The sequence below is a fragment of the Elephas maximus genome, chromosome 8 (assembly GCF_024166365.1).
Source record: "Elephas maximus indicus isolate mEleMax1 chromosome 8, mEleMax1 primary haplotype, whole genome shotgun sequence".
Classification (NCBI taxonomy): Eukaryota; Metazoa; Chordata; class Mammalia; order Proboscidea; family Elephantidae; genus Elephas; species Elephas maximus.
Window position 1 is genome coordinate 86,275,313 of NC_064826.1, and position 12,269 is coordinate 86,287,581.

The window sequence follows — 12,269 nt, forward strand, 5'->3', positions numbered from 1 at the left end:
TTCCACTCCTGTTTCTAATAGTAATTTTCTTTTTTGGCTCCTTTCGTTCTTGATTCCTATATGTAGAATGAGAGTAATGGGTGGTTAACTTCTCATTTCCTAACCTACACATTGGATTGTATGTACTACATTAGTGTTGTATTTTGAGGGAAAAAGTCACAGTATATTTTTAGAGCAACTGTTCTTATTAGTTATCTTTGGACATCTAATTGACTAATTATTATCATTACATATTCTAAGAAGTTAAGTGCAAGGGTTCTAAATTTTATTAATTGCGATATAAAAAGACCAGGGAAACAGACAAGAAGCAAAGTAAAAATGAGCTATTCAGAGGAATGTGATGGAGCATTCAGGTTCAAAGGAAAGTGCTATAAGATAGTATATGAATTATTGTTGACTAGTCATTTCTCAGGAAAATTAAACTAATCAAACTCCTCATTTTCCTTGCAGTTCTAAAATGAATGTCTCCCCATATCTGACAGTGAACAGAAACCTTTGTTGTCCCAGCATTTCCTTCCTTCCTTCCCCTCCCACCCCCGCCCCCAAAAAAAAATCTGTGTGTAGTGTTTTAAAACACTGAGGATTTATTCCTGGCCTCCAGGGCACTCTGCCTCTCTCTTTTTTTAATCTTAAGCCTTAATTCAGCAAATGTTCTTGAATGCTTAACACATTTGAGGGCCAGATGGGAAGTGGCTGTGGTGGTGGTGGGCAGACGGGGGAATGCAGGAGGAAGAGCATAAAGTTCGATGCCAGACAGACCTCGGCTAAACCCACCTGCTAGTTCTGGTATCTTTGAAAGATTCTTTCTTGCATATAAAAAAGGATAACCCCCAACCCCAGTGCCATGAGTTGATATAACGTAAAAAATGGGTATACCAGAAATGGTTAAACAGATAAGTATCATAATATTGTTATTAAGCTGAAGAAGGAATATAAAGTTTTTTTTAGTGCAGTGATTCTCAACTGGGGAAGATTCTGCCCCCCAGTGGACATTTGGCAACGGTTGGAGACATTTTTGGTGGTTGTTACCATGGGGCTGGAGGGCGTGGGGAGCTATTGGCAACTAATGGGTAGAGGCCAGGAATGCCGCTAAAAATCCTGTAATGCACAGAACTTACCCCCACAAGAAAGAATCATGTGGTCCAAAATGTCCATAGTGCTGGTATTGAGAAATCCTAGTCCAGTGAAGGAAAAAATCATGTTGTTATGGATTAAATTGTGTCCTCCCTCAAAAAAAGTGCGTCAACTTGGCTAGTCCATGATTCCCATTAATGGTTGATTGTCTACCATTTTGTCATTTGATGTGATTTTCCTATGTGTTGTAAATCCTGCCTCTATGATGTTAATGAGGTGGGATTAGAGGCAGTTATGTTAATGAGGCAGGACAATCTACAAGATTAGGTTGTGTCTTAAGTCAGTCTCTTTTGAGATAAAAAACAGACATGAGCAGAGAGACATCAGGATCACCTACCACCAAGAAAGTAGTGCCAGGAGCAGAGCACGTCCTTTGGACCTGGCGTCCCTGTGCTGACAAGCACCTAGTCCGGGGTAAGATTGATGACAAAGACCTTCCCCCAGAGCAGACAGAGAGAGAAAGCCTTCCCCTGGAGCCGACACCCTGAATTTGGACTTCTAGCCTCCTAAATGGTGAGAGAATAAACTTCTGTTTGTTAAAGCCATCCACTTGTGGCATTTCTGTTATAGCAGCACAAGATAACTAAGACATATGTATATAAAATACATACACACAGACATGTGTATGTATATAAATATATATATGGAAGCACTGGTGCCGTAGTGACTAAGTGCTATGGCTGCTAACCAAAAGGTCAGCAGTTCAAATCCACCAGGTGCTCCTTGGAAACTCCGTGGGGCAGGTCTACTCTGTCTTATATGGTTGCTATGGGTTGAAATCAACTTGACGGCAATGGGTTTGGCTTGGTTTTATATATATATATATATATATATATATATATATATATATATATATATATATATATATATATATATAGTAAGTGTTAAATTGAGGAATGGTACAAAGAAGTGACCTTGAGGAGACTGGGCAGATGCAGCTAGTTGCTTGATTGATGTTCTCTTCTTCCACAGTAATAGTGGGTGGCACAATGTTTCCAATGAAGAAACTACATTTCCCAGATTCATTTGCAGATCAAAGTGACAAATGGCATGAAAGAGGAAGTTGTTGGGGTGGTGATCTTTAAAGAGGCCAGCTCATATTGGAAGAGTGCCTCTTTGCCTTGCTGCCTCTTTGCTTTTGCTGCCTGGTAGGGATGTGATGGCCTGTTGGGAGCCATGTGCTAAGGATGGTGGAGTACAAAGACAGAAGTCTAGATCCCTAATGACAGCGTGAATTTCCACACCAACCCAGGACTGCCTCCTTCCAGGCATTTGTATGTGCGAAAAACAAAAACCCAATTTCTCTCTTGACGAAAACAATGTTATATAGGTTTTCTGTTACATGCAGCTACATCCAAATTTGACCTGGGCCTTGAAGGATTTTGGTAAGTAGAAAATGAACCTTTGCACCAAAGGAATTAGCACAGGCAAAGGCACAGAAACGTGAAAGTGTATGTTTCCAGGAAATAACATGTAGTTTGGCATGTTCATGAAATATATGAAAAGTTCCAAAGGAAGAGTGTAACATAATGTCCCCAGCAAGATCTTTAGTAAAAAAGAAAAGGAAAAACACATCAAATAAGTGGATGCCACCACTCTCAACTTTCTTGCTTATTTCATTTCATCGGTCACAGTTAGGTGAACACTGACCTTTCATTTTTCTTGGTGGAAAATTTCTCCCAGAGTCATTACTTTTTTTCTCAAGGTCATTGTCATAGTATGATGTTTGAAATGTGGACCTGAGATCACATGGACGTCGCCTTCCATGAAAGTCGTTGCTGTATTGGTAATGAGTGTCTGATCACTAGCTTTCCTCCACTAGCCCTCACGCTCTGCTCACCTGCACAGGCCGGCTGAGGCTTAGGTTAAGACCAATCCACATGGGGTTTCCATGGGGAAGGGAACTGCTGAACTGCTGAGAGAGCGGAGGAGGGGTATAGAATGGAATACTGTTAGGTGAAAAGAGTTATTATCTCCTCGCTTTCATTTGTGGTACTTTTTTAATATGGTATTTGGAGAAAGATCAAGCTAAATTGCTTGAGGGATTCTAATAATTAGTGTTTTTTCATTACGTTCTCACCACTTAGATGTCCAATCAGATAACGATATTCATTTACAAATTGAATTAGGTATTAATTTAAAATAATTCTAGATATAAAAATCTATTGCAGAGATTCTTCAGCTTTATGGGATCACAGACCCTTTTGAGAATCTGCACAGAAACTGTGAATACTCATCCAGAAAAATGCACACGTGTATGTGTAATGGGAAACCGTGGTGGCCTAGTGGCTGCTAACCAAAGGGTCGGCAGTTCCAATCCGCCAGGCGCTCCTTGGAAAATCTATGGGGCAGTTCTACTCTGACCTCTAGGGTCGCTATGAGCCAGAATCGACTTGACGGCACTGGGTTTGGTTTGGTATATGTAATGATTCAGAGAAAATGTCATTTTTAGCAGCTGTGATAATACTTCTGAAAAGAGATCTATCACTGTCTCAAAACCAAAAACACCAAACCCATTACCGTTGAGTCAATTCTGACTCATAATGACTCTATAGAACAGAGGAGAACTGCCTCTTAGGGTTTCCAAGGAGCACCTGGTAGATTCGAACCCCTGACCTTTTGATTAGCAGCTGAGCTCTTAATCACTGTGCCACCAGGCTCCTCATTGTTGCAAAGGATGTCAAAAGTGAAGTTTTAACCAAAACACCAAAATCTAATAGACACAAAATTCCAAAGCTGTATCACTATTTGCAGAGCTTTTGAAGGAAGTGTCTGGAAAGTGGTTCCACTGTTCCTCAATTTCCTCACCCACTTGGAGGCTATAAAAGGATAGGATTTGGGTTTGTGAAGAGATTCTTTGAATAGAGTTGTTGCCTTGCTGTGAATACCCCCTACCTCATGCCCAGATGTTGGGTGTTACTATGTCCCTTACCCCTTCATCAGTATGCCAGGCAGAGGCTTCCATATGATGGAGAAATGTGTCCCATGTGGCTGGGAGAAACAGAGCAGCAGGAGCGAGGAGCTGTGCTGGGGTCAGCTTGCACGCCCAAGTGTGGAGGAGCTAGCCACAGATGGCCAGGTATAGGCTGTTTCAAGCCCTACTCGAGAGGACCCCGGAAGAGAAATGAGCATGCATGGAGTGGGTGCCAGGTTCCAGGGCTGACCACTGAGGCCAGCCTGGAGAGTGGAAAGCATCATGGGAGGCAGGAGAGTTGCAGGGAGAGGGCCCAAGCAATGGTGGGTGTTCCTATTTGCTAAGTCCTGAGAGTGAATCCATCCAGCCTGGTAAGAGCTATCCCATTGCCTCTCGTCCCTAACTCCCTTCTACCTGGTGGAGTCCTATAAAGCAGTCACGATGGGGAATCAGGTAAGACTGGAAGAGAGAGCAGAAGTTAACCACTCTCCTGTCCCCAAACTATAGACCTCAGCATGGGAAAAGTGGGGAATGAATAAATGAGTGGCTGAATGCAGATTGAAATGCTGAGTAAAATGAAATGAGACTGTGTGTTTTTGATTTAGAGAGGTGAAAAGACTACTACGTAAGAGCAGTAATCAAGTTTATGGCATCTGGCCAAGTTTCCACCTAAGGAGTGGAGATTTCTGCACTCCTCTTTCCCCATTCCTTGAATTTTAAAGAGGTAACCTGTTGCCATTGAGTTGATTCCAACTCATGGCGATCCCAGGCGTAACAGAGTAGACTTGTTCCATATGTCTGTCAGTTTGTCATACTGTGGTGGCTTGCATGTTGCTGTCATGCTGGAAGCTAAGCCACTGGTATTTCAAATACCAGACTGGTCACCCATGGCAGACAGGTTTCAGCTGAGCTTCCAGACTAAGACAGACTAGGAAGAAGGACCTAGCGGTCTACTTCTGAAAAAATTAACTAGTTGAAAACCTTATGAATAGCAGTGGAACATTGCCTGATATAGTGCCAGAAGATGAGCCCCTCAGGCTGGAAGGTACTCAAAAGACGACTGGGGAAGAGCTGCCTCCTCAAAGTAGAATCGACCTTAATGATGTGGATGGAGTCAAACTTTTGGGACCTTCATTTGCTGATATGGCACTACTCAAAATGAGAAGAAAGATAGTTTCAAGAGGCCAAGGCTTTATTAGTGTTGCATGATATTTTCTCTGTTTCTCAGGATTGGGCAACTGCCGACCAAAGTGGAGATACAGAAAAGCTGTATTATATTGTAATGAAAACCATGAATGGCAGGGGCCAGACACCCCAATATGGTTTAATAAGGGATGGCAGAGCCAACCCAGCCCCTTCTCAGCCTGTGCTCCTCCCAGCCATGTAAACAAACAAACAAAAACCAAACCAGTTGCCATTGAGTCGGATTCTGACTCATGGAGACCCAGGTATTACAGGGTAGAACTGTGCTCTATAGGATTTTCATGACTATGACCTTTCAGAAGCAGAAGCTCCTTTGGCACATTCACATCACCAGCTTTTCAGTTAGCAGTCAAGCACTTAGTTGTTTGCACCACCGGGAATGTGTAGTTGTGAGTTTTTGGCTCGGAAGGGCCTGCTGCAGCTGCCTTTCCCCTACGAAGCCAGAAAATCACCCAAAGAGAGCAGGGGTGTCTTTGTGAAGAGGGGACTGACATTTCCTCTCCAGACTGGCTGTTTGGTAGGCAGTGGATTTGCTGATCTGCCCCTGGCCCTCCTTAGCAAGGGCAAAAAGTGTTGGAGACAGGTGGGGTAGTGGTGGGGCAGCCCAGGGCAGCCTGCAGTCCTGCTCTTGCCAGGGCAAGGATGTCTGCATTGTCTATAGATCAAGTGGACACTGAGAAGGGAGCCAGCTTGAGCCTTTCTTTCTGGCAGTAACTGGTGATGTGGAGTGCAGATAAGGTGGTTGGAAGGGAGCAGCAGCGTGCAGGTCTCCCAGGTCAGTGACTGGGCAGTGCAGAGGTCCCTGCAGGACTTCCCCAAGAACACATCTGTAGAGGCACAGCAACATTACATAGAAAGGAATAAACAATGACTCTTGATCCCCATTCCACCTACTACAACACACTGGAGAAGACAGGAGGGGAGATTGTCTCCCAGAGGCCTACTATTTCCCCTCCCACCATCATACCTTTGAGGTGAGGAAGGGGTTGTTAGGTGCTGTGGAGTCGATTCCGACTCATAGAGACCCCATGTGACAGTAGAACTGCCTCATAGGGTTTTCTTGTCTGTAACCTTTATAAAAGCAGATTGCCAGGTCTTTCTCTTGCAGAGTGGCTAGGGAATTTGAACTGCCAAACTTTCAGTTAGTAACTGAGTGCTTAACCATTGGGACCTTGCCCCCTGCACACGTTAGGTCCCTCCAGCCACCAGCCCAGCCAACAAGGGGGGAGGGGAAACGGCATTGGCTATGAGTTTGACGTCTTCAACTGGATTTGAGTGAGGTTTTTAATATCAAAAAGTGACTGAGGAAGTTATGGAATCTGTCCAGGGTATCATTAAGGGATCTCTCTACCCAGCAGGGGAAGGAGATTCAACAAGGCACAGCTGGGGGCAGGATGGGAGAGAAAGAAAACCATTTCCTCTTTGTAACTTATGGAGTAGAGACTGTTCAGTAAACCAGTTGTATCTGATTAAGGGCTTCATAGTCTTATGACTGAAGTCAAATCACTATGCATTTGTGATGTGGTGTACTGTGTTTATAAATTACTAGCTTAGGAGTGACTAGATTTTTTTTTTCTATGAATTCAAAACTTGAAATATTAAATGCAAAGAAAAGAGACACGCCAGAAGGCATATTTCCAGATACATAGGGAGAAGGAGAAGAGTTAATAGTTGCCTTTTTGTTTTATCTCCCCAAATCTAAGAGTTTTCTTTATCTTATACATTTACACAGAGACACGACAGGTTTTAAATTTCAGTCTGTCAAAGATTCACTAACAGTTGATACAATGGAAAAAAAAAAAGGTGCAGGAAAACGTGTTTATAAGTGATTTGTTATACATGCTCACTTATTTGTCAACCATGCCATTCAGTTAATTGTTTTATTTTCATCAAAATATTTGTCAGGCTACTCTTGCACTTCTATTTCATTTTTTTCTTAAGTGTAGGTGTCATGGTTTTCACATCCTTGGTTGGCGCAAATGGTTAACATGCTCGGCTGCTATCCGAAAGGTTGGAGGTTTGATTCTACCCAGGAGCACCTTAGAAAAAAGGTCTGAGAACCTACTTATGAAAAATCAACCACCGAAAACCCTATTGAGCACAGTTCCACTCTGATACACATAGGGTTGCCCTGAATCTGAATCGACTGTATGGCAACTAGTTAGTAACGTGGCTTCAGTCCATCTCACTCTCTTTCTCTGTCTCTCACCATTACCAGAGGCTTCTTAAGTATTTGCAATGCTTTTTTTTTTTATTTAGACAACAGTTATTTCCAGATTACATTACAATTATTCCTTAAGTGACTAGCTGTACTGACAAGGAAAAATTGTTGTGAATGATACGTCCCAGTGCAACGCACGAGTGCCGTGACTATTCATTCATTCTCTCGCTGTAGAGCTGTTGGCAGATTAGAGGCCACAGCTTTATGTCATGTTCAGGGGAAGGCTCCAGATTTCTTATTTTTCTTGTTTCAATTTTGCATCATCTCTTTTCTTGAATCCCAGCATCCTGAAATGTAAGCAGTACAAAATGTTCTCATCCATCAGAATAGCATGTCACAGCATTATCAGAATACAGGCCGTGCTCCTAATTGCCTAATTATACTTGAGTTGAATTGTGTTGCACTTGAAATGAGTAAACTACTGATGGGTTCCTGCCATCGTAACGGCTACTCAGAGTCAAAAACTTACTGTTGACTCATCTTTCCCTCACCACTGCCCCGCTCCCCAATATCTAATTAGTTGCCAAATTCTCCCTTGGTGTGATATCTCAGGACCTCAGCAGAAACTTCAGTGGCTCTCCTGTTCCTTCCTGGTGAATAATGTCCAAAGGCCTGTACTCTACCCTCACTGTCCCCTTCTAGCCTTCTTCCATCTCCTCTTTGCAAACCCTTTGCTCTTGCCAAACTCAACCCCAGCTGTTCTTGGCTCACCTTGCTTTACTGCCTTTGCTTATACTCTTTTCTTTGCCTGAAAATGTGCTCTTTCCTCCCTCCAGTCTTTGAATATTCAAAATAGTCACCCTTCAAAGCTTGACTCATGAAACACCCCCAGATTCCCACAGGCAGTGGGAATAAAGTCCCCTCTATGGGGGATGGGGCTACTTGATGGGACTTTATTAGTGCCATTCTTGTATCATTTTATTCATTCTACCAAATATTGAGTGCCTAGGCATAGTTCTAGGCACTGGGGTTATGACAATGAACAAAAATTATGGAACTTTAGAACTGAAATTCTAGTAAAGAGGAAGAACACCAAATATATGATATGCTAGATGGGGGAAAATACTATTGAGAAAAATAAAGCAGTTTAAAAGAGAGCCCTGGTGGTGTAGTGGTTAAGAGTTTGGCTGCTGACCAAAAGGTCAGCAGTTCAAATCCATCAGCCATTCCTTGGAAACCCAATGGGGGAGTTCTATTCTGTCCTATAGGGTTGCTATGAGTCAGAATTGACTTGATGGCAATGAGTTTTGGTTTTGTTTTTGGGATCTCCTGAGAAGGTCTTGCTGATAAGATGAAACAGCTTGCCACCTCACTTGCTTCAGGTCTTAACTAAACTGTCACGTTCCACTTTATATTTAAAAATGTTCTTTCACATGTACGCTCCCTACGTAATAATAGGTAAGTGGCTTATAATTTATTTTGAATCTCTTATAGTATGTGGCACTCTGGTTTGTATATATTGTTGTTGTTCTGTGCTGTCAGGTTGATTTTGACTCACAGAGTCCCGATAGGATAGAGTAGAACCGCCCCATGGGGCTTCATAGGCTGTAATCTTTATAGGAGCGCATTGTCAGGTCTTTTCTCCCCTGGGGCCACTGGTAGGTTTGAACCACCAACCTTGCGGTTAGCAGCTGAGTGCTGAACCATTGCGCCGCCAGGGCTCTGATACTTGATGTAAATACTTACTAATTGATGCAAAGAGTGATATCAGAATTGATTTACAAAACAAGATTCAGGAAAAAGAAAAAGGTTTGGCTAAAGTTTGGAATTTGAGACTTGAGTTACTGAGATGACATCCTTGCTAATTGTGGATGTGGGGTCGTCTATATTAGAGAGGTCAAATGCCAGACAATATATTACAGGGTTAAACTCCCAATCCTGTCATTGCATGTACTTACCATGACATTGATATCTGTTATGCATTGAATTTTTCAGTTCCTTTATGTCCCCCAAAAATCTGTGTTGTAAATTCTGCCTGTGGTTATAATCTCATTTGGGAGTGGGTTGTCTTTGTTATGTTAATGAGGTAGGATTAGTATAGGATGTATCTTGAGTCACTCTCTTTTGAGATGTAAAAGAGATTTTATATACAATCTTGAGATATACAAAGGAGCACAAGAGAGATGGGGTAAGATAGATGCTAAGATGCGCAGAGATCTCCAAGGAACTAGGAACCAGGAAGCAGAAGCCGAAGAGACAAGGACCTTCCTCCAGAGCTGACAGAGAAAGAGCTGTCCCGTAGAGCCGGTACCCTGAATTTGGACTTCTAGCCTCCTAAACTGTGAGAAAATAAATTTCTGTTTGTTAAAGCCACCCACATGTGGTATTTCTGTTATAGCAGCTCTAGATAACTAAGACAATGCCTTGTGTGGATTAGGAGAAACCATCTTATGACTATATACATATAACCATGCTTATACCTGGCCCTCTACAGTTCTCAACATCTAGGTTATTTATTCCCCTGCATCCTTGCCATTCTCTTTCTTAGACACTTATTTGAAAACATGTAACAATTTGTAAGTTTCTGGCCCAGCTCTCTATAACTTGCCATGTATTTAAACTGGTTTTTAGGTATTTACCTTGGGTGCTTTTGGTCAGGATTCTGAATTTCTTGGAGCTGGCAGGTCATGGAGTAAAGTAACTCATTGGCAGATGGTAAATCTATGGATTGTTGGATTAAATCACTCAGTGTCTTAGTGACTCTTTTGGCTGCTGTCATTCTCCCAAACCTTTGGGGAAGATTAGGAACTCGTCTCAAGATACTTCCCCCCATATTTCTTCCAAATCTCAAAGGTAAGTTGGACGTTGGCCCAGGACTTCGTTCTTCCATGGTTCTCCCAAATCTCAATGGCAAGTTGTTGACTGAGGGTGGCATTTTGTTGACTGTGTGTGTGCTCATCTTAATGACAGTTTTTGGTCCCCAGTCTTTTAATTCTTCAAAATTGAGGCTTCTTTCCTTTTCCCCTTTGGAGTCTCCTCTAAGCTATAATTAGAAATGACCATTGTAATAATTTCTTAGTGTTACAAGCAACAGACTTCAACTCCACATTAACTTAAATTCAGACTTTAATCTGCAGAATAGTTAAGGCTATAAACAGTTTGTGTTCTCGTGTGCAGAATTTTTTAATAAATAATTTGTATTAAGCTTCTTAACGCAATCTAGTTTCTCATTCCCTAGACTATTGTAAGACAACTATAAAATATTAATAAAATATATATAGTGACTATAGCAATGCGTTCAAGCAGTGGGAACATAATGAAGTATTGAAATGAGGCAAACGTTTTGCTGCAGTTATTCTCTTTCAGTTTTTTGATTTATCTTGTTTATGAAATATTTTGTATATTTTTGTATTTTGATTTTAGAGAAACCTCCCTGCTCTCTCTCCATGTCTCTTATTTTTCCCGTCGTTAATGATCAAAGTGGTGGACGCATGGAAACAGAGATGCTAGCTAGCTAGGTTTTGGGGCATAGTTGTAGGAAGTCAAGTTGAATTTTTTTTTTTTTAACCCCTTCATACTCTGAACTCTACTGCAAAAGCATTTTTCAAGAAACTAGTTGTATATTTATTAGACTATACATTATATATTTAGTAAAGAACCCATTGGTTTGTGGGTTACCACACAACTGATACACCAGCTCTATAGGAATCATTTAAAATACAATGAATCTTTAATTAGATTTACTTTTACCATGAAGGAGCTCTGATGGAGCAGTGGTTAAGCGGTGGGCTGCTAACTGGAAAAGTTGGTGGTTTGAACCCACCAGCTGCACCGTGGGAGAAAGATGTGGCAGTCTGCTTCTGTAAAGATTACATCCTTGGAAATCCTATGGGGCAGTTCTACTCTGTCCTATAGGGTCGCTATGACTTGATGGCAATGGGTTTAGTTGTTATATTGGTTTTTACCATGACAGATGGTCCATATGGAGATTTTTAAATGATGCTTTCTGATTGTAAAATATAATACATGCTCCTTTCAGAAAATTTAGACAATATGGAAAAGCATAAAGAAGAAAATAAAAATAACTTGAATTCCACCATCTAGAGATAAACATTTTACTTAGATATAGATTTACCAAAAACTTGTTGTTATTGTTAGTCCTCTACTTAAATTGTCATTAGAGAGGCCAGGCTGTTGCTGTCATGCTAAATGATGCAAGTTACAGCCATGTACTGTCATAGCAAGGCTGAATTTTAACCAAAATGCAATATACAAACCAACTTATTCCTTACATTTTGCAAAATCATAAGATTCAGTACAAATATTATATCATTAATACTAGTCACATTAGGCTTTAAAAAAACTTACCTCACAAAATTTGTCATAGTTTTCTTTGCTGTGAAGATTGGACATCCTTAAATTATCTGCACAAAAGATGTTTGATGTTAACAAGCTTGAAGTGGCTAAAGTCAATAAAATGAATTGTCTGGATAAAATAATTTCCATCTTGCTAAAAATCCAAAATTAAGTCTATATGCTCAGTTCAGTGTCTACAGGAGGGGAAATTGTGGTCTTTTATACTGTGTAAAAAGAAAGGAAAGTTTCCTTTAGCAGTGAAATCAAGCTCACATGTTTTTGGTATGAGTATTAATTAGAGTGGGTAATGAAAATATGCATGGAAGAAATGTGAGTAATTTATTCCGGGAAGACACCAATGCTCCTGCTTGCAAATTCATTAACTTTGAAAATAATTTTCCTCGTTATGGAAGAGATTCTAATTAGGCGAGTTTGGGGTGATAGTAATTAAGATTCCAAACCAACAGAATGCTTTATTTCTCTGAGCTTAACCAAATACTA

At 41.1% G+C, this 12,269-nt stretch overlaps 1 protein-coding gene across 1 annotated transcript; it reads right to left on the bottom strand.

Moving 5' to 3' along the window:
- Nucleotides 1-7,707: 7,707 nt before the first annotated feature.
- NPVF (neuropeptide VF precursor) lies at nucleotides 7,708-11,918 on the bottom strand. The gene is made up of 3 exons (XM_049894662.1): nucleotides 11,781-11,918; nucleotides 10,052-10,455; nucleotides 7,708-7,759 (listed from the first exon to the last, which is right to left on the bottom strand). Exons 1-3 carry the CDS (start codon nucleotides 11,916-11,918, stop codon nucleotides 7,708-7,710), a joined length of 594 nt encoding a protein of 197 aa, XP_049750619.1.
- Nucleotides 11,919-12,269: the final 351 nt, after the last annotated feature.

Bases quoted from the DNA above. Each gene is read 5' to 3' on its own strand.
- NPVF (XM_049894662.1), bottom strand. From the start codon at position 11,918: ATGGAAATTATTTTATCCAGACAATTCATTTTATTGACTTTAGCCACT. The intron at 10,456-11,780 runs GTAAGTTTTTTT...TTCTAATTATAG, and splicing joins ACTATGACAAATTTTGTGAG to CTTAGAGGAGACTCCAAAGG. The intron at 7,760-10,051 runs GTAAATACCTAA...CTTACATTTCAG, and splicing joins CCTGACCAAAAGCACCCAAG to GATGCTGGGATTCAAGAAAA.